The 23303-nt window shown below is 42.1% G+C and overlaps 1 protein-coding gene across 1 annotated transcript; it reads right to left on the bottom strand.

The window, feature by feature from the left end:
- Positions 1–639: 639 nt before the first annotated feature.
- On the bottom strand, positions 640–23042 carry LOC311002291 (liprin-alpha-3-like; the record flags this gene model as incomplete). Its single annotated transcript, XM_083993612.1, has 31 exons — positions 640–751; positions 880–948; positions 3175–3337; positions 3815–3883; positions 4036–4211; positions 4461–4558; positions 4710–4885; positions 6195–6221; positions 6708–6770; positions 6889–7089; positions 7294–7375; positions 8038–8134; positions 8247–8395; positions 8484–8623; positions 9307–9550; positions 10309–10496; positions 11673–11856; positions 12262–12341; positions 12434–12496; positions 12583–12714; positions 12827–12910; positions 13037–13171; positions 13297–13390; positions 13916–13968; positions 14368–14460; positions 15702–15830; positions 16053–16112; positions 16234–16308; positions 17540–17704; positions 18124–18225; positions 22707–23042. The coding sequence occupies 30 exons, from the start codon at positions 23040–23042 to the stop codon at positions 896–898; spliced, it is 3711 nt and encodes a 1236-aa protein (XP_083849738.1). The 3' UTR covers positions 640–751; positions 880–895.
- Positions 23043–23303: the final 261 nt, after the last annotated feature.

The following is a 23303-nucleotide window of genomic DNA, read 5'->3' as shown; positions in this document are numbered from 1 at the left end:
TCATTAGATGATTGATATCATGACGTTCACTCTAAAATGGTTGATTTTGGCATGCATATTAACACAAATGCTTAACTCTCTTTTTCCCAGTTTGAACAGGATTTTGTCATAAAGCACTTTGCTAATTGTCTCATTGTCCGACCTATTCACATTTGTGCATCTCTCATCTGTTATGGCTTAAGAACATACATTTCATTTACCCTTTATACACCTTACATTCTCCCTTTGAACCTTCCTCCCCCCCAGACTCTACTGTATTGTTATGTTACTAGGCAGAGTATGTTCTATTTTTAGTCTAAATCGTAGTAAGATCACCTGAAAGGATGTGTGTCGGGGAACCATTCTCTTAATCTGGACAGGAATGCATTTTTCAATTTAAAAACTATAAATTCATTGTGTCAATATTGCCGTCTCACACTCAAAAACAGAAGATGAAATCACGATAGGCGATGGTCACGTTCTACAGAATCAAACAGCATCATGCCACAACTATGGATCAAGATGGAGTGAGAGAGAGAGAGAGAGAGAGAGAACAAGAGAAAGAGAGAGAGAGAAACAGATGAATAAACAGACATTCACTCATTATTTTATCATCTTTTCAGAAATCATTCACTCAGTGTCTTTGATTCTTCGAGGCGTCTGACTCGAGCGTCTTTTGTCGTCTCGTAGTGTCCATTTTTTTGTTTTGATCCTCAGTTTTTTTTTCTTCAAAAATGTGTTTTTTTCCTTGGTTTAGGATGGAGGTGGGGGTCTGCAAAACAGAATAAAACATACCTGATGAACAGGAATAGCTCCTGCTGAGATGTGGCGTTTGATTTAGTGTTCACAGGAGCTATTTTTAGCTACAGATAGAGTTTTCTATGAAGCTGCTTTTCTCACCTGGTGTGCTTATCTTTTAGCAGGAATATGTTCTCACGGACCCAGACTCTCCTCTTGGACCAGAGTTTACTGATAGAGAGAACAGTGTAATTAGTCAATGTACTGTATACATGTGGTTCAATGAGACAGATACAACTAAATCAGTGTAAACCTGCAGAAGTGGAGTTTTCAAAGATATTTTGCTGAAAATTCAAATACATTTTATCTAGTTTGTATGATGATGTATTAACAGTGCTGCACTAATGTACTTGTCTTCGCCAGGGGGTGCTGTCGAATATATCACGAAAAATATGCTTTTTTGTTTTTGCCATGAGGTACATGTGAGTATGAATGAAGCTAAAGTCAGTAGCTGATTAGCTTTAGCACAAGGACTCTAGGGCCTGACTCCCAAATGTAACACAATCATTTCGAAAGTTCGTTCAAAAAAATATACATCTAATTTTATTAATCTTAACAAAAAAGGGGAAAAGAGAAGAATGTAAAAGTAGCTTGTTAGCTTAGCTTAATCTGGGTTTAGTTAAACAAAGACCAAACTCAGGTGTCTGGCCTGTTTCCCTTCAAGGCTAACTAAATCAACATACTGCAAGTATAAACCTAAGATCCAAGTGTAAAACATTTCTCCAGACCTGAAGTTACAGTGTTACAGTGCAACATCCATGGATCATGTTGTTAGTTGTATGCTACTCTAGTCTCACTCACTCCCCTTGTTTTCAGTCTCATCAATTGTCTTAACAAAGGCATCTATCTACCATGAAACGACCTTTAAAGAACAAATTTCCCACCCTTGCCTTTACTCTGCCGTGTCATTGAAAGTTTTCCTCTCTTTAACTGGCTGTTTATATCAAAGTGACTCATTGAATTTGTTTGTAGTATAATCTGTTTCACGGAAAACCTCACCTAACAAAGTCTGTTTTATAGCCTCGAGGAGACATGGGGAAATCTGACATTAACAAATGTTGTGTATTTCTTCATATCAAACAAACCAGAATCTCAGTGAGGATGAACGTCTCCACACAGTCAGAGGATACAGACACACAAGACAACATCTAGATGTCAGAAACTAATATCACTCCACACTCACTTTGCTTTTCCAATGTATTCATGTTTGTTTACTGGATTTCCTCAGACAAGGAAAACAATGACTCTCAGACTCTCAGCTCTTACTAGATGATGATAACACACCTACAGAATGAATATGCTGATCAATGACCACAATCATCTTTTACATTTTTATCTCTTAAACCTGGATACTTTACTTCAATAAATATTCAGTAAATCCAGGGTGGCAGCCTGCAAGGTACAAAATGAAAAATGTCCTTTGTAAAATGGTCACCATGTGTGAATTAAACATTATTTAAAACTAACTAAGCTTATAAGGTTGAAGTGATAGATTCACTTCTACTTTGTGCACTACAAAAGAACTAGAAACTGTCTGGTATAAAATCCTACATGAATATATGTGTTGCAGCATCTTTCCATTCCCCTTTTCATTTTTGATTTTTTTTTGGCTTTATTTTCATGCCACATCTTGATATCAAAATTCAGAAATGTTGACTACATTAGCCACTACACTTTACTTGAGGTGTGAAATGGAAATAGCTACTGTAAAGATCATAAAGGCTTAGGTAGCGCTATCTTCTGTAATGTATGTCAGACTAGTATAAGTGGTTTAATGTTTCATGATAAATATTGTGTTTTGTCTTTCTAACAAATGTTTCAACAGAACAAGACAGGGTTCCTACAGCTTAAGCCAAGTTAAATTTAAGACTTTTTAAGACTTTTTTAAAGCCACTTGAAATGAAATTTAAGACTGACTTCATAATAAACACAAATGCAGAAAAAAGAAAAAAACACCACATCAATTACATAGGGTTAGGGACAATTTTACCCACTTTCCTGTATGTGATCTAAGGTAAAGTGACTGCTACATGAACATTGGATTGTGTCTCTTTCCAGCTGTCCTTTCAAAATAAATGTATAAAAAGTCTGAAAAAAACAAACAAAAAAACACTGACTCGGGAGTTGGTGGTGGTGAGAAATTTAGCGTTGACGGCCGCCACTAACTTCTCTATGTCGGAATGTTACCAATTATTTTGAGATTTGAGACTAATTACAACCATAAAATCCCACTTACCAAGTGTTAACATTTTTAAGAAAAATTGATTTAAGACATTTTAATGCCAATTAAGGCCTTGTTTTTAGATTAATGAATTCAATGCCTTTTAAGACTTTTTAAGGATCCGTAAGAACCCTGCAAGAAAACAGCAGAACACCAGATCCTGGCACGCTCCTCACCTTCGCTCTGGACTTTCCTCAGGGTGACGGAGGGGGTCGAGATGGCGGAGGCACGGAAATTGGCAGGTAATGTTTCTGAGGAGTCGGAGGTCACGCCACGCAGGTCCTTCTCTCTGAACATCTTCCTCCAGGATGGTGACCGTGTAAATGTTTTCGTGCCGTCCTGCAGAGACAAATTAAATAAACGTCAGTGTTCACAGTTGAGGCGATCTATTTCGGGGTCTTATTCATTATGCATAAGTGGGGTTTAACAAAGTAGTATTTGACAAAGCAGGATTTGCTGTGACAATATACCACAGTTGCACAGTTTTTAGTCCTACATGCTGTAACTAAGCAATTAGCACTGGTGTAAACACAGCTGAACCACTCTGGCATGCCAACAATTTGCCAGCAGTGCATGCCATAAGGCTGTCTTTATAAGGAGGAGAGATCCTTCAGTCTGCTTTAGTATTTTACCAGCAGAAAGGAAATGATCATGGCACACATTTGGCAAAGAGAAAGGATTGAAAAGTTTGGATCAAAGGCCCTATTGTTAGTAAAATAGTCTTAGTCTGGGTGGTTACAATCGACACACCCTCCCCCCTCCTAGCAGGAGTGATTATCTTGATTGATTTTCTACTGACAGTCTGCTGTGTCGTACCTCATCTGGCCTCCTCTCCGTTCCCATGGAGATGAGAGCGTTGTACTCCTTCTCCAGGAGCTGCCTCGCCTGCAATAGCGAGACACCAGAGTTTTAAGATCATAATTAAGATAATTTAAGAGTTTAGAGATGATCTCAGCAACGGACAAACAGAAGGTGTAGCAATGTGAATTGTTTTCTACATTCAGCTTCAACAAAGGCGGTGCAGTGTGGAGGAGTACCTGTGTGTTCTGATTGGGGATCTGGAGGAGCAGGGCCAGGTCAGTGTAGTCAAAGGTGTCATCCAGCGCCAGGAGGGACCCGTGCACGCCGCTTTCCAACAGGTTGTCAGCGAACTCCTTCAAACCGATTGACTGCACCCAACACATCACTCGCTCGTTGGACCACACCATCACATCTGTGGAGAAGGACACAGAGTAACAGTTATCTCCGGGACGTTGTAGTCGCAGAAATCACATCTGAAGAGAAGATCTGTCCGTTAACCACAGGGCTTATTACCCACTGGATACTTGTATTAGGTTATGAGAAGGCATGCTTTGTCTTTTATGTGTTTTTTTTTTTTTTTGGTGTGTGTGGGTTTGTGTATATATATGAGATGGATGAACTGAAGAAAGAAATAAAGGAAAAAAAAACCCACAGGGCTCACCTTGGTTCTGATGTTGACTTTCATCCCTCTTCCTCTCCAGCTCCTTCCTGTCATAGTTCAAGCGCTTCAAGCACATGATACCATAGTGAAGACTCACCCTGTAAGTGAGAATGACACACTGCTTTAATTAAGCTGGTATATATTTACACCCATGGAAATAAATGGTGCAAGGAAAAAGTTGAGAGAATCAAACAGATCTGATAAGATGGATAAATTGTCACAAACAAGCCAAGAATCTCTCTTTCAGACCTGTGGAAACTGTCCACCATTTTCAGCTGACCCCTCAGCTCTTTCTTGGTGAGGTGATCCAGCATACGGGCGTCCACCAGTGACTCCATGAAGTAGGAGCGGTACTGGGGTAGACCCAGGCTGGGCAGCCATTCGTTCCCCACCCACTCATGGTTCATGTCTCCGTAGGCCAGGATCTGGAGGACGGAGGGAAGGATGGAGATGAATAGAGAGAAAGGACATAGATACGTCTATAATAAAGTTTCAAAGTGTAATATTTAGTTCACATAGTTATTTTCCAATTTCTGTAGGCTAATGTCATTAGTGACATTTAGAACTGTAGTGAGTAACTTTTACATGTCTGTTCCATTCAAGCCATTACTAGATACACAACACTGATTAAAGGAATAGTTCACCCAAAATTGAAATTTCACTCATTATCTACTCACCCTCATGTCGAGAAGTTTCAGAGTTATCCGTGGCAGTTTCAGAGTCCTCCGTGCCCCAAAATGCGAAATTGTCCCGAAAAAAAATAAATAAGTCTATATTTCAAGCTTGTTTGTAGCGGAAGCTCCCCTTCCCGGTTCATCATTTAATTTTTTTCAGGACAATTTCACATTTCGGGGCTTCAATACAACACGGACATTACATACGAGCAGCATGGAGGTATTTGGATGTTTTTTGGTGTGTCTTTTTGTTATGAAGACAGTTGGTATCCATTTTCAACCGTTATATGGACATGCACTGCTACGCCGAGACCCCCTGTAACTCAGAGAAGCCACGGATAACTCTGAAACTTCTCCCAGCCCTTAGTCCACATGAGGGTGAGTAGATAATGAGTGAAATTTCAATTTTGGGTGAACTATCCCTTTAAAGCTACCTCACGGTATGTTTTTCAGTATTTATTGTTTTCTAATTTCGTATGGACCAGTGCTATTCCCGGGCTACACACAGGAAAGGACACGTTTTACATTAGATGGTTTGTTTAAAGTCTTAAATAGTAAATTTAGGCCGAAGTGATTTTTTTTGTAGAAAAAGTCTTATAACCCAAACTCTAGTGATTTTCACTCTGTTGTCCTCTGTGCTGGTCCTTCTGGTTTTCATTATAGCCATTTGATAAGTTTAAGATTTACACACATTTACTCTCAACTGACGGCAAACAGACTCTAATAAAGCGTCCAACTATGCTCTTTATAAACAACTGACGTGAGGAACAATAGCATTTACAAGTTGGTGTCAGTCAGTTTGTGTTATTTTTGGATTACGCACATTTGGAGGTATGTTTGGCATTTGGTACGTGCTTACAGTAAACCTCACTAAATTATGTTTGTGATCAAAAAGCATCATAGGTCATTTTAATATGTCGTCATTTCCCGAAGCGCCAAAGTGAGTAATGTGTGTGATTTCCTCTTGACCTAACACCAGACTGGTTCAGCCTTCCAGTAACAAGCATCACGTTATTCTGCAGCATGTGATGATCACAAGTGTCCTGATATAAAAACTCACCTGGTCCCAGCTGAACTCCTTCTGCTCCTTGTGGTTCGGGCAGAGAGGAAATGAAAGAGAGAAAGGCACAGAGAGCCGCAAAGAGAGGAGGGGGGGAGATCAGGGGGTGGGGGTGTGTGTTTGTGTTGGTGTTATGGTGAATTGGTGTCAGGGCAGAATGAGAGGAGGAGAGGGAAGGCAGAAGGAGGAAAAGTTTTGTTAGTGAGTGAGAATTAGTTGGAAAAAACACTACATCAAAAACAGATTTTGAGGAATAGTAAGGGAAAGGTGAAGCCAAACATGCCTAATTAGAGAGAAGGAAAAAGAAAAGAGTTCATCAGTGTGTGGACTCCCATGTGTGGAGAGGCCAAAACATAAAGCAATAATACAGGAAATACTGGAATAGGATTTGTATCAGAGCTGTCTCGGATTTATGCAAATCAAAGAAGTGCAGAAGTCACAAGCATAAAGTAAATAAATAATGAAAATAAAATGATAAAAATATTTGACATGTTACATAATACTCCGTCTTACTGGCTTGGTGGCAGCAGCGAGAGACTCCATCTCAGCATGCGTCATCCAGATATTACTGGTCGACTGTAACGACAGAGCACAAACACAACATCCTTGACATCAGTGTATGTTTGTCAGTGTCCAATCTGTGTGCGCATGTGGATCGCACACTAGCACAGCGGTTTTTTTGACTGATCCTTACAGAGCGCGTGCTTGCAGGTGCAGACGGACTGGTGAGGGAGACCATTTCCTGGATGGCCAGGCGGAGTTTGAGCCGGTGTAGAGGGTTGCTGATGCCGATCTCCCTCTGGATCTCTGTGTCTGAGAGGTTGGCCATGATGGCGCCGCTCTTCACGTTGGCACGACACGCTGCCACATACCACGCCGGCATCCCCACCCACAGCTGGGTAAACAGAAAGAAGACGCGCCGCACATTTGACCCCCCGGCAACTTGAAATGACGAATGATGATACTTACAAACGATCCGGTGACAAAGAAGAACCAATGTTTAAATGTCACTGGTCAAACTCAGTAAATAACTCATGAATAACAACATCTGAACCGGACTGATCCCCTCCACTTAGCAGGACACTGGGCCATGATGTACCTCCAGCCATGTAACAACAGTTGGGCCGTCCCATGAGGCGAAAGGCAGACCCTGACGACAGGCTTCCTCTAACAAGTCGTGCCTGGCAGGGAGAGTGGAAAACACAAGTTTGACAGAGATTAATTTCTTCATATCTCACCTTACTGCTGTATCCTTTTATAAATAGAAAATCACACTGAACTTAAGATACCATGACATTTGTGCCTTGCAGCACCTCAAGGGCATATATTTTTTAAATAAATGATACCAGGGGAATAAAAAGCTCTATCCCCCTGGGTTGGTTAGTGTCATGCTCTGCCAATGGCACCTGTCTGTGCCATTTAATAAAACACTAAAAGCTACGGGAAGGTTCAGAGATTTCTATATAGCATGAAACATGTGGAAAAGACGACTGAGTTGGTATATGCTATATGATGAGGTGCCTGTTCTCTTCCCTGCCCTATGAGATTACTATTTCGGTTTTTGTATGTTTTACTGTGTTGCCTTCCCCCTGTATGTGTATATTTATTGATTCTTGATTGTATTGTACAGGTGGTGTATCGTGTTTTGTGTTATACGTATGTCTGCGTCTACTGTGTGATTGTATCCGTGTTGTTGGGATTGTGTTAGCTGTTTTGTTCTACTTTATCCTTGATGTACCTGGAGGAATAGTGGTCAACTTTGACTGAATGTTTGGACTCCAGGAAGAATAGCCAAGCTAATGTGCTGGTGCTAATAGAGATCCAATAAATAAATAAATCTCACTTCTTTTTGCTGCGGCGGTCTTTTTCCACTGTTCCGGTCCCGAGTTTAGCGAGACCTAAGGGGTCGGCTGAACCGAGGTCATCAGAGGGTGTGGAGGCTGCAAAAGGTCAGAGGTCAGAGGAGTGTGACAATCACTTCATGAGTTCACCTCATTGTCAATAGATACATTGAGAATGGAAATGGCTTTGTGATTGAACGGTTCAACCAACCCAGTGAGGCAGATTCGCGCCCAGGTGCGCCCATCCTCCCCTTCTCCTTTTTGCCAAAGAGACGACCAATCGACGACTTGATGCTTTTCTTTTTGCTGGCTTTGTGGAGGGAGTCCTGGCTTGCAGTGATGGCCCCATCAGCAGAGAGACTAAACAGACATGGGGGGGAAGCAGAACGCGGTAAATGTCAACATCGCTCAGTAAAGTATTTTTAAGAGGAACGGTTCTGGAAAGTACCTGCGAAATTCACGGTGGTCGTCCAGGCCGGCACCGGGGTGGGTGTGTGTCATCCGGTCCAATCGTAGGGCTCGAGGAACGTTGGGAGGGTTGGAGTCAATCAGGGCAAGGGCTCTGCATTCCTCACCATCTTTGCTATTCTGTAGTGTCGGGAAAAAAATGAGTAGATTTACAATGTTTGACTTTAAAGGGATAGTTCAACATTTTGGCAAATTGGCCCATTGCCATAATCGCTATAGTCATAGCAGGAGGTTCGTTACCTTTAATTGTCGGTGTAAGCTATTTTTAGAACGGCGGAGCAGAGCAGCAGGCTGCGCAGGGCTACGCTATGGAGGTTAGGGGAATTTCTTGGTTTCCCTCATCAAACTCATCAAATACACAACCCAACAACTCCAAAACGCTGTCGTGGACAAGTTGTGACCTGCATTCATGCAAAACCGTTGGTGCGCGTTCCGTTCAGGGACAGTTTTTCAGCAAGCAGACGGCTCCGTTTTGTAACGTTCCATTATTATCTCATAAGCGTGGTGATTGTGCAGGTTACAACTTGTCCACGAAAGCGTTTTGGAGTTGTTGGATTGTGTATTTGATGAGTTTGATGAGGGAAACCAAGAAATTCCTTTAGCCTCCGTAGCGTAGCTCTGAGCAGCTCACGGCTCTGCTCCGCCGTTCTAAAAATAGCTTGCACCGACAATTAAAGGTAACGAACCTACTGCTATGACTATAGCGATTATGGCAATGGGCCAATTTGCCAAAATGTTGAACTATCCCTTTAAAGGGGTAATCTGAAGCTTATATCTCCACTTTGACGGCGTCGACATTGTACCTGTCTGTCAGTCTCCCTGGCGGGGGAGTGTGGCAGACGGGGGGTGGAATGTCCAGAACTGGGAGGAGAGGGAGACGCCAAGGTGGAGGAGGTGATGGAAGGAGTCATGTAGCCCCTCCCGACACTGTCCCGTCCCCCCAGTGAAGAAGGTGGAAGAGGCGGGGCGTCCAGGGCGACGCTGCTGACCCGGCTCTCGATCTCCTCCGCCCTCAGCTCTGTGCTCTCCTTCTCCTCCTGGATCAGTCTGAGAGAGGTGGAGAAGAAGTCTTTTTAGGTCTTTTAAACATTTTCTTCAAGGTTTTCGCTCCACACAAGCGACAAACATTTCTGTTAGGGGTGGGAGAAAAAATCGATTCACATAAGTATTGCGATTTTTTTTTTGACGATTTTTAAATTTTAAAATCTATTTATATATATATTATACTATATATATAATATATTTATATATATTATTTATATATGTATTGTACAATGTGCATTTGTTCACCTTTTTTACATACAGAGAGTCCAGGTTTTGAAAAGGGTTTAAGTTCACTTTATAATGGAGTATGTTAATTTATAGGCTCCTACAGTATTTGTGTGCAGATAAATGTTAAAATGTAGTTTACCTCAGTCTATATCTCATTTTGTCAGAAAGGTTTCAGAAGACTGTTTTTTCTATAGGCTACTCTATTTTTGCCTCTTTTATGCAGTCCAGGCTTTTGAAAAGAGAGTAAACAAATCTTAAAAGCTGACTTACATGTGATGTGTATTTTTTGGGGAAATATGGTTCCTGGAATAGTCTGTAGACAATTATAATCATTCAACTGTTTCACCGGTGTTAAAAATGCAGACTAAAAATCGAGAAAATCGGCAATATCGTAGAATCGCAATTTAAATCTAATCGGCATCCAAAAAATCTTAGAAGAATCAAATCGGGAGAAAAGCGAATCGTCCCAGCCCTAATTTCTGTAGTGAGACAGACAGAAAAAAGAGTCAAACTGCAAAAAACACAGAACATACTTAATCTCCTTGTTAATGGCCTCCAGTTGCTCCTGTAGCATGATGGCCAAAGTCTGTACATCTGTCTGTCCGCTGGGAGAGAGAAGCTCCGATCCAAACAGTGTCTCCCTGTCGTCCTCGTCATCAGAGCAGCCTCCCTCACCTTCAAACCCCGGGCCCAGCATCGAGCCGCTGTCCCACTCCCCATACTGGACACAGAAAACATGATGGTGAGGTCACAGTTCATGATGTGTCTCATTCTAATAATCCATCCAACCATCATCATCCTAATCATCATTCCCACACGGAAAGAACCTATAGGTTTTAAAGGCCCCATGGCATGAAAAATGTGATTTTGGTTATTTTTTCATGCTTGGGGAGGTCTCTGGGCCACGTATATACTGCCCCATGCATCAAACTGGTCATAAACGGAGAAACGCACACCGCCCATTTGTAGGAACATTCTCTTTGAGACGAGCAGATAGCACTTCCTCCTTTCTGTGATGTCACACACAAGGTAACTCCGCCCACTGTGACCAGTTTTTTTTTTTTCAATTTTTATGAATGCAGTTTAGGTTTCAGTTACTTGCCTGTGATTGGCCCGACCACATGCCACTCAAAAACAGTCAGCCAATCAGAGGAGAGGTTCTCATTCTCTCTTCTGATTGGCTGCTCTGCACTTTGCACTTTTCATATTGCACTTTATTACCTCCCCACAACATCATAGGCCTCTGTCAGTATATTTGTGCTTTTTATGTCATGTATGTGTGGTATGATGATGTTGACATTTTTAAATGTTTTAATGTTTTTAAATTGCACATTTGGAGTTTGGGGAAACGCAATTTCGATCCCCTGTGTAACTGTCAGTTACATTGTGTGATTGACAATAAAGTTTACTGAACTGAACTGAACTGAACAAATGACCTGTGCCTGCTAGAGCTCCAGAAAGAGGCAACAGAAAGGGACAGTATAAACGATATTAAGCAGATCACAGGTACTCAAAACCAATGATACATCTTGTTAGGGATATCAGCAGATAAATAAACCCAGAGAAAAGTACACAGCATGAGGCCTTTAATATAGGTTTGAATATATGTGACATACTGTACATAAAATTGGCCGCTTTGATATATACGCATATATGCTATATATATATATATGCTGCATATATGCACAGATAAACTGCATATAGGTTTCATATATGCGCATATATCCTCATGAAGATATATGAAACCTATATGCAGTTTATCTGTGCATATATGCTGCATATGCACCATATATATAGCATATATGCGTATATATGAAAATGGCCAATTTTATGTTCAAACCTATATTAAAAGCTATAGGTTCTTTCCGTGTGGGGTATCTCAGCTTCAGCTCAGCACCTTATTATCGTCTCTGGGCGGCCCCCAGCGGCCGCGGTGTGCCCTCCTGACCACCACCCCAGTAGAGGAGTTGCTGTAGCCAGATGGGAGCGAGCCTCCACCCTGGGGGTACCGCAGCTCTGAGGCGCTCCCTGGAAGAGATCTTCGGAAAAGGGTGGAGGGAAGTGAGCTCACGCTGCCCGCCCTGCGGTGAGATCCAGAATTCATTTGTTATGTCACAGCACTTGAAAACGACAATGTGCCCATTTTCTGGGTGAAAAGTCACAACAAAGTATCTCTGGGTAAAAAACAAACAAAAAAAGACACGAAAAGAGTTGCATCCACATGAATTAAGTGTGTACTTATTTGCATATTTGGCAGCCACAACAACACCCTCTAGGTGCTGTATCAATAATGACTTTTTTAAAAATAGATTTTAGCAGAAGTACATTAAAAGTAAACAAGAGTAAACAAAAAAGTGTCTTGGAACAGTGTAAATACAGCATCCCTTGGGAGATTCTGCTTTAACTAACACTAACTGCAAAGCTTACTGTATATTAATTGTATAAATACCCCCCCTCAAAAAAAAAAAAAATTCATTGTGACCAACCTGGAATAAGAGGCGCCAGGCCGGCCTCTCAGCTGATCCAGCTCCAGTTGGATTCGCTCCAGCTCAGCAAGCAGCTGCTCCTAAAGTACAAAGGAGAACGGCTCTCATCTGACCTCTATGTTAAGGATTGTGTCTGTTCCTTGTGGGGAAAATGTATTTTCACCATAAATACCTTATTAGCTATAAGATCATCTTGGATTTTCTTCATATTGGACAGTTCCTCTGAAAGAGCGTTCTAACAGAGCAGAGGAATAAACATTAGTTTTTCTTATTCTTATTTTCCACAAACTATACAGCACCAGTGATTGTTGTCCTCCTCACCTTCTCCTCTAGCGCTGCCATCCTCTCTTTGAGGTGGAGCTGCAGCCTCTCGTTGGACTCAGACAGCAGCTTGTCCACTGTGTCTGAGAGACGTTTGTTGTGTTCGTCATTCATCTTCTCCCTCTGCCTAGCCTAAAAAGAGATGAGGCCACAAGAGAAGTGCTCAGGGTAAAAAAATAAAAGGATTGCATTCCACTGACAAAAGGGAATTGTAACACAGCAGAGCAAAAATAAGTGATGTTACCCTCTGTAGTTCCTGGTTCTTCTCCTCCAGCTGGGCCTCCATTTGCCGTAGTCGCTCCTCAAAGTTTCCATGGCGTTCCTCTGCCTACATTACAGGGGAAAGTTGATTTATAATAAATCTAACGAGCTTCTAGAAACAATAATATCCCGATGGGGATAATGATTATATAATAATTATAATAACATTTTTATCACCCCAGTGTCAAAGTACCTTGTTAAGAGCAGCAACTCTTTGAGCGAGCTGGGCCTCGATCTCAGGCAGCGTCTCTGCCCTCTGGAGGGTCTGCTGCAGCTTCTGCTTGGCCTCATCCAGACGTTCCTGTAGCTGTCTGTTCTTCTCTTCGCTCTGGACACACAAACATAAACACACATGTATGAAGAGCTTCAACCTGAACCCGTAGACACCAGATCCAGGACACCACCGTCAGCCATAACAAAAGCAGGCCATTTATTATTCGAGACATTCCCTACCTGTCTGTGCAGGGACTCCTTGCTGGCCAGCTCATTTTCCAGCTTGTCTTTGATATCATGGAGAGAAGTCGCCTCCCTCTGGGCGCTGAGGTACCTGCATGCAACACAAAGCCACTATCAAATGTAAGATTAATCCACAATCCACATACACTAAATTCTAGCTATTTCAGAAACTTTTTATTGGGACAAATGTGTTTTTTTTGTATCAGTTGTTAAAAGAGAAAAATGTGACAGGAGCTGTGTACTGAGCCAACTTTAAACACTAATCATAACTGTTTATATTACACATTTGATTGGACGGGGAGGATGTCCACAATCAGTTACCTTCATTAAACTGTGAGCCACAAAGTCTTTTTTTTGCTTTTATTGCGCACAGCTGAATTCCTAATAAGAATATAATGCAAATGCCATTATGTAAAACAACCGTAGACTGTATAAAGAGGTCTCTGGAGACCTTTGCAACACATTGCCGGCCAACAGGTGAAACATATGCTCCTTCTGCTACAGTATGTCCATTACAGCTGATGTATGAAAATTCAGGCTCCAGAGGGAAAAAAAAAAGAAGGCGCACATCCTCATTAAAATTAAAAACAAATTCCTTAAATACGGCAAAGATTACCTGCGTTCTAGTGTTGTAATTCTTTCCTCCATGTCCTCCCTTTGGCAAAGAGCCTGAAGGAGACAGCGATGTATCATGAAACAAGATAATGAAGCGTCAGATCTTTCATAAAATGCATGATAATAACAGTTTGCATCACAATGATATGATAATGGGCAGGTAAGAGAAAAATAATGTCTCTATGTGCTGCATAAATAGTACATTTTAATGCTATAGGAGTCTGTTTAGAATTAATTCTGCATTGATTTTAGAGTATTAAATCTACAATGATATCAGTAAGGTGCTCTCCACCTCATTACTGTTTCATTTCTCTGAATTCCCCTCTCATTACCAAATAATGCGTATCAGTATTCTACAGCATATGCCCATTGTGTTCAAATATACACTTGTAGCCCCGGGAGTCGAGGGAGCTCAGGGTCTTGGCCAGGAAGAGACAGATTGGCCCGACAGACCTCTTTCACTTCCCTTTGGAGCTTCTGATTGGCCTCCTCCGACTTCGTCACCTCCCTCCTGGCGGCCGCAAGCTGTTCCTCTATTTCCCCAACCTGACGTGACACCACGAAAAGGGACACAAAATGACACAGATTGAACCTACGTGAGTCGGTGTTAACTGCCACAGCACCGAGTGTAAATAGAGACGACAGTGATAGATTACAAATGTCTGCCTGGCCAATGTAAAAGACTCCTAAAGAGCAGCGCTGACATAATTGTAGGGCACTGACACAGATAACAGGCAGAATGTGCCTCCGTCTGTGTCTCTGCTTTCTGTTCAGTCACTTCATCATCTTCATCTAGATACTTATCACCTATTATACAGTATTTTATCACACAAGGCCACATACAATATGTCTGTGATTAAACTGAAATGGGTTCTTTATGTGCATTATACATTATAATAATTATGACTTTTCAAGGCAGCTGTGATGGTCTAACTGGCCACAAGAGGGACGAGGGAAACCAGTGGAGCTACTGGACATCGTCCCCATCCTTCTTGGGATACACTGTCAGAGATGCTTGTGAATTAAGCTGTTAAATCAGTGCATTGACGGACTTTATTATGATAGCCAGCGTTCATTGTAATCTAAATTATAAATCAAAACAGGAATATCAAAGCCTAGGTATAAATGTGCTTGTAATCTAATTGTTATAACTCTTGACTTGTACGGGCAACTTGAGTTGCTGCTACTGATGTTGTGTCAGGCCACTGTATTATCTCTCACTCTTATCGTATGTCTCATGTTTTTTTAAAGTCTTTTTTACTTGCTACAAAACTAATTGCCTTACAGGGCCACAAATAAAGCTGAACTGACTGATTGACTATGTCCACTGTGTTGCTAACCAACATAATAACCTGAACGTCAGTTCTTACTTAATCCCTAATCTTGATCTTAACCTTACCTTTACACCAGATTTACAAATGGGGCACAGCATTAGTTCAGGCAGACTGACTTATGACATCCAGTAATGTTTCAGGGTTGTACAGTGTGGGTAATATAATTGGAAACCTCCCTATATTGCCCTGTTTGTATGTTTCTACTAATACCATTTACTGTTGCTGCTCCTTTCTTCACCACCACAGTCAATGTTAAAATGATAAGAATTTGATAGTTTTAATGTCAGTCCCAGAGGCCGTGTGTTGGTGCTGCGGTGCCATCGGTCATATTCAGCTCTGATTTCCTCTTAAACCCCAAGTCAAATATCCCTCATTTTCAGAAAGCCCCTCCCTCTGAAGTTTCAACTGCTACAGTACATCAGTCTATAGACAGACAGAGCCACACACACTCACCTGCCGACACATGAGGGCCAGTCTCTCCCTCAGCTGGGAGAGTTCGGCTCTCTGTCGCTCTATCTCTCCTTCTTTCTGTCTTTCCAGCTCGCTGTCCTCCAGGCCAGAGGAGGGGCCGTTGGGTAGTCGCTGGGAAAATGGCAATGTATGAAAAAAAAAAATGACAGTGATGAGGAGAGAAAAAAAAAAGTTAGAATCAATGAAGATTTCAGCTAGATATAAATGAGCTGTAGATGAGATGAAATCACATTGACACACCATGGAACCCAAACATCTAATCTCTACTGACTTTCTTGACGCTAACACATACACAAAAACAACTGGAACCAACATGCAAAAGCCCTCCCTTACATCTTTCCCGCTGTCCACCCCTTGTTGACGTCTTTTAATTTGGTCTCTTAAAGAGATTACCTGGAAAGAGGGAGACAAAATGAGCAGACGGACGATATGAATTAATGTTTCCTTCGCTGGTTGGAGCTCTTCATGCCGAGCTAAAGTATCCTTGAGACAAATCATTTTCCTCGGACTTTACCTCTTGAGAAGACGTAGCAAGTTGATCCTCTAACATGGACACCCTCTCAAGGGCCACACGGAGCCTCTCTCGCACCTGTGCGGCGAAGCAATAAGGAGGTGAGTCCACTGGCCATCGTGATGTTCGCAATTTAAGATTCAAGCTGCATTTGTGTCGCTAAAATGGATTTGGTCTTTGGTGCCTCTTGATAAGCTTTTGAGAAACAGCCCAAAACGGTTGGAGGAGATGGAGCCAATTAGAGAGCTCATGACACACAACAGAACATAAGGTATTTCTTACTCTGAGCAGAAATAACAAATCAGAAGCAATGATTAACATGTCATCTGCTCCGTGATTGTTTTTTTTTTTTTTTTTTACAGTATTGTTCTAATATCATTTTAACATTTGTTTGGTAATGAGGAAGCTAAAACTAGCCTATTCTTCTTATAATGGCCATCACCATAACCACAGATGTATTGTAGAGTCAATCCAAATTAGATGCTAAACAGTCCATGTTCTGGTTTGTAGTGCAGCCATCTTGGATCCTATCAGGCTACAAACATGGAGCTTTTAATCAGGGTTTGAGTTGAAATGTAGCATTTATTCTTCAACCTCCAGTAACAGCAGTAACATTAATAACATCAGTCTATTGTTTTGTTTTTGGTCACCTGATGACTGGAAGTGTAATATTCACTCCTGAGTAAAAAAAAACTCTGTCTCTTTAGCTGATAAATGTTCCACTATATTCAGCAGCATCAGACCAGAAAGCCCAAAACTGAGCTGACAGTTGCTGAAACGCTTCATGTCATGGGATTATACTGTTTGTGTTTGTCAAAATGTTAAACTGAATTAAATTAAAGCAGAAGTAAGCGATCCGGTCGTTTTGTCTAATGCTGCGTCCCAGGCAGGCTTTTGAAACCGTAAGTTACGGCTTCAAGTCACGACTTACGACTTTGTAGCGTTCCAGGCAACCCGCAACTCGTGTTTTTCTGACCTGTTGTCTGTGAAAGTCACTATAACGGCCACTCGTGTTTTTCCGACCCGTGAACTCGTACCAGATGGAACTGGTACGACTTCACAGGTCGGAAAACCACGAGTTACGGGTTGCCTTGAACGCATCATAACTTCTTGTCAGCCGATGGAGTTAGTTAAGACTTATATTACTGTACTGTAACACAAAAATATCACTTACTCCTGCTTTAAGTAAGTGTAAAAGTGAAGCATGTTTACCCTTTGTTTTTCACCATAATCAGATTTTCACATCTACAGTAGCAGTTTCATAAATGCAGAGTCTGATAACAGCTCAAAGCTAAACACTCTGACCTACCTTCTCATCGAGGGCCTTATGGTGTTCAAACAGAGACTTCAGGGCCTTGAGGACTTCCACCTCACTGGAGACCCCTGCAGGGGACTGGGCTTGTCTTTTCACCACCGTCATCCTCAGACTGCGCTCATGGCGAGACACCAGACACTCCAGGTGTTCCAGCAACAACTACAGGAGTGTGGGGGTTGAAGGCGAAGGAGATGTGGAGGTGACAGGAGGAATAAAAAAAGAGGTAAGACGGGGAATTTGAAGTGGTTTGAGGGAAGATGCAGAAACGGAGAGAGCAGGAGAGGGGAAAAGAGGGATAGACGAGAGAAGGCTCGGAAAATATGCAGAGGAGTGAAGGGTTTTAAAAGCGACAATGAGATGAAATTGGGTTGTGAGGAGAGCGCCGGGTAGCAGAAAGGGACAAGGAGTGAGTGGGTGAGATAAGAAAAGCAGATATGGACAAAAAAGGAAGAGAAAGAGAAGGAGGGGGGGAAATAGCAAATGAAACAGTGTCACACCCCCACAACCACAATGGGTGAGGAAGATAACATAGAGGCTGTTACAGTGCTAATAAGCAAAATGGCCGCTAAACATCTTACACGTGTGTTGTTTCTCTCCGCCTTGAGCTCAGCAATCTCCTCCTCTCTCTCCAGAAGCTGCTCCCGGCAAACGTTCAGCTCTTTAGTCAACACAGCAAACTCCTGTGGAATACACAAGCTGCGTTCAGGGGCAAAGAAAACAAACTGTTTAAATGAATGGTTTTAATAGTTTAAGTGGTCTCCGCACAGCCACTTGAGCTGCAATAAGAGTTTAAAGGAACAAATAATAATTCAGGCCAGACATAGCCAAATATAGTGAGTCTTAAATTTAAATAGAATGGTCTGCTCTCACCACACACACACACACAAACACACACACTTGCATAAATGCTCAAATGCTAAAAATATATAGAACTAAAGCCCCCCAGAAATGCACTTTATAAAACACCTGAGACCAGGGCCGTAGGAAGACGCACATGATGTAAACCAACATAATAATCATGTAAATCACTGACACAGTTTCCTCCACCACTCTCTCTTGCTCATCTTTCACTGTGAACTCGCATTCATGGATGGATTACATCACACTGTTACACAATGGCTCTGCACTGGAATGCACAAGTGAGACCCCCTCTCTCTCCCCCAAAAAAAGAAAAAAAAAGGAAAAAGACAGAGCATCGATATGTCATTTGCAACACCTCTGGGAATACATTTGCAACCTGCACAGTGTTCAAACAGAGTGCAAACGGGAGAGCACGTCTTCATTTGCTTCAAAAAAGAAAATAGAGAGAGAGAGAGGAAGAAAAAAACCTAAAGACTAAAACCCAGAGAATCCACGGTCAGAGAATGATTTCTTTATGTCTCAATAAAACACATCCATGGCTACAGCTTAGAGACAATAGTTCTTTGTGAGAAACAATGAAGTGCAGATGTTTACAGTCAGGATTACGTGCTTTATGATTCAAAAACAGTTGAAACTATTCAAATGAACTGAGTCTGTCTGCATGGAGGAGGGAAAGAGAGAAAGAGCCGGAGATAGATCTATACAGATGGTAACACAGTGGGTCCATTGGCTCTTGGCCTTATGGGATTGTTTCTTGTTTGGGTAAGGGTCAGCTACTCAGTTAGCTTCCCGTGTCCCCTTGTCATTTCTTTTCTATTTCATCTCACTCTATCTTTGAAGGCTGTGGCCTCCATTCATTTAAATTAATTTGCAGTACTATCTATGGCTTGCAAGGAAACTGAGGTTTATTCATAAGAAACTGATATTTGAGTGATGATTGTATCTCATGTATCTCATATTTATTTGTGTAGCTCTTTTAAGGTCTAATATTGTGAGGCTTATCACTGTACCTGATGTTTCAAGCTGCTAATAATGATCAATATCACTGTCAATTAATCTGTTGAATGATATGTGAAATCAATGTTTAATAGTAACAAACCAACACTCCCAAAAATAGAGGCTAGAAGTAGGAGACATTTTACTTTAACAATGAATTAAATGATGAATCAGTTATCAAAATAGCTGATCGACTTACTGATTAATCTACCACAATTATTACTATGAAAACAAGTATATCTCTTGATTTTAGATCAATATAGGATCAGATGAATTTGCTTTGACTAGACTGTGACTATGCAGACAACAAACAAATGGAGACTTTGTGTACAGTGCTGCAAGGACTGTAAAGTGTGACAGAAAACTATACTGTAAACACAATACACACGTTCGGAGCTGGGGATTTGTCCCAGTGGAGAGGGAAAGCTGTTCATATTACAACTAAAGGATAAAATTTTCCACTTCCAGTCGGTATTAATAAGCAATTTCACTGAGTAAACTAAAGAGAATTCCTATGAAATCAAGTATTCATTTAAGTCAAGCCGAAGCCATTAACAATTATTATCTTCCTGTGTCATTAATCATCTGCTAACAACATGGTCAACAAACATAATAAAGCTTGATTACACAATGAGGGGAACGCTGCGGATGCAACTTAGACTAAACAGCCACAAGATGATAGGCACATAAAGCTACTGCATTAGTAAGAACAACATTAGTGAGGAAAACTCAACTGAAGATGCAGGGGGGTGGGGGGTGGGGGGAAGGGGGTATTTAACATCCACTTTCTAGCTGCGTCACTCTGCATGAACTGTCACAGCAAAGGCTTAATGTCTCATGAGCTTGCTTCACAATGACACTCAGAAAAACACACTCAAACATAACTAGGCTGATGGCACAGAGGGTAGACAAGAAGAAGGGTTCTTTAACGCACTTGCGTTGCCAAAGCATATACTTTCACTTCCAAATGAAACGTGGTTTATATTGTTAAAGACCCCTAAACCAAAAATGCCCTTTTTGAAATTATTAACATGTCAATTTAGTGTGTGGGCTCTGCTACAAGGCATTCTGAAAAAACTGGATTCAATTTTTCAAATTGGAGTCAGTTTTCATGCGTCACGAAACTAGCAACCAATCCTGTTGATTTTGTTTGCATCACATTTGTTGTTCACTGTGTTGTGATCTTATACAGCTAGGGGCCAGATCTACTAAAGGTTTGCGTGTATTAAAACATGTGCGAACCTGATTGCACGCGCAAACACACCTGATCTACTAACCGGGCGCACCGAGGATTGCGTCTCTTAAACGGGCAAAATAGCACGTGCAATCCATTTAGCCTGTTTGCCTTGATGAATATGTAAATATGGGCCTTTCTGCCAGAACGCACAAAATACTGGGAGGAGTAGATGCAAATAGATTTATTTAGCGCACGCAATGTGATTTACCAAACCATGAAGAGATTGCGGTGGCTGTTTTTGCGTCTTTATTTACCACGTCTGAAAACCATGTACTAACTGATACAACTTTGTAAAAACGTATGCGTTTATTGATTTGATGCCTACTAGAGCCCCATGATCTTACATCTCTGCATTTCCTCACATCTGGGTAATTCTGTAGGATAACAGTTTTTCAGCTGTGTCTTTAGGCGCCATTACGCACGGCACACAACTGTCCTGCAGTACGCTCCTCTCCTCTCCAGTACCTGGCTGCTCAGCTCCGTCACTGTATGCATCGGATCAAATGTCATTCTGTCCCTTCGTCCATCCAGCTCTCTGTCCACACTCTCCATGGCGGAAACGAATACTGCGGTTTGCATGTGTTTTCATTTAGCGGGTTACTCTTAGATCACCTGTTTTGCGTGCGCTAACCAAACACGCAATATTTTAGCGGGCGCAAACAATTTAGCGCCCGCTATCTGGGATCTTAGTAGATCCGGCCCTAGATGTTCAAACATGTTATCATTAGTTGTTGTAGCCCAGAGGTTAGGTCGCCGCCAAGGGGGGAGTTGTGGGTTCTACAAGTGGAGACCACTTCTGCGTTCAAAAAACTGCAGTTCTCCGGCGGCCTCTGGGGGCTGGGACCGGAAGTGAGCAACTCTCCATTGACCTCCATGTTAAAATAGCCGACTTTACAGCTTAAAAAAACATATTTATAGCCTGGTGCCTTTAATCTTTGGTCTCTACCGATAGTTTCCACCTCCGTGAACACTGTCGGGGGGGTGAATTTTTTTGTACCACAACCGTTTTAGTGTTGTTTAGGCTTCATAAATGGGGGCGTGGTTACGTTGAGTGACAGGTTCGCAAACAGTTACCGGCTGTTAATTGGTTGCTTTGAGTTCAGTGGGCGGGTTCTCGGCCGGCAAACCGCCGCACTTCTCCAAATATGGAAAGTACACTCCCACTAAAATCCAAGATGGCGCAGTTCAAATGCCTGTAGTAGGAGCACAAAACAGACTCCCCCAAACCAATGGGTGATGTCACGGGTGCTACGTCCATTCTTTTTACAGTCTATGGTCGCCGCCTTGAATGCGGTAGACCAGGGTTCGAACCCCAGTGCCAACCTTGTGTTTTGACTTCACTCCTCCATTTTTTCCTGCCCCGTTAACGCGCACCGCCGTTACATAGCAACACGGTGGCGGTGGGTGGGCGCGAGTCATGATGCATTTGCATACTCATGAATATTCATAGTATCTGAATTTTTCAATGAGGGAGAAATAGTAGACCTGTTTTTAGCCTATTTGGCAGCTTTTTTAAACAACTTTTTTTGTGGGAAAGCAATTTTAATCAAAAAATAGTCATAGCAGAGCATTTTTACAAATTTTAAAATGCCTCTTTAGGGGGACTTTAAAGGTGTACAGAAATGGCCGTTTGTCCTGTTTGTCGCGCCGAGTTGTCACGAGCTGCAACACAAGTTTACCAGAGTAAGGAAAACGAATTTGATTGGTCGTTATCGAGCGGGCGGGATATTCAAAGCTTGGGGCGAGACCGAGCTCCGTGTGTGTGTGCGTGTCTCAGACGTTTGAATGACAGATGACGGATCCAATATCAGTGGCTGATGAATCGTGTACAGGCTGACGTATAATCCGTGTGCCTGCATTATCCAATGCGAAAAAAAAAATACACACTTTCATCCCGGATTTACTCAAAAATAGAATTTTGCACAAAGTTTGGCCTACATCGTCTGAAAGATGAGTTATCACATTAATTTTATGATCCAGAGTGGGCTCAAATTCAGTTTTCTTTTCTGTACACCTTTAACATACACACACGCACGCACACACACACACACACACACACAGTGGTACCTGTGGCAGAGCGATAGATAGCTGCCTTGAAAGTGATTCCTTTTCGTGGCCGAGCTCTCGGAGGCGGAGCTGAGCCGTGCCCAAACTGTCCTGTGTCTCCCTCAGGTTCTCCAGCAGCCTCTCCCTCTCTGTCAGCATGTTGACCATGAGGGACTCCAGGTTCCCTGTGCTGCCTCCTTCATCTCCTCCGCCTCTGGTCTCCCTCCCGCTGAAGCCTCCTCCTCCCATGGCACCTACGGGGCCTCCGACCCCCGCCCCGGCAGGTGAGGAGGGCCCTCCGCCAGTCCCACTTCGCCCATCCTCAGAAATGGTGGGCATCACCTCGCACATCATCATGAGACCGTGGCGTGTGTGTCAAGGTAACCAAGGAAACTAAATGTTGGATTGTGCGTGCAAAATGTCTGTCTTGAGTTGTTATGAGCTTGTACTAAAAGTTTGATGTACAAAATATAAATTTTTACATCTTCAGTTTTCCAAAAATATCATTCCTTTGGTCATGTCTACATATCTTCCCGTGATTATTGCCTGTATGTTTGTCTCCAGCACTTCCTTCTGTATGTCTTTGCTCACTTGTCTGCCTTCACAAAGTCCCAGCCT

Source organism: Trachurus trachurus (assembly GCF_905171665.1).
Source record: "Trachurus trachurus genome assembly, chromosome: 19".
NCBI lineage: Eukaryota > Metazoa > Chordata > Actinopteri > Carangiformes > Carangidae > Trachurus > Trachurus trachurus.
This window is presented reverse-complemented; position numbering and strand designations above follow the sequence as displayed.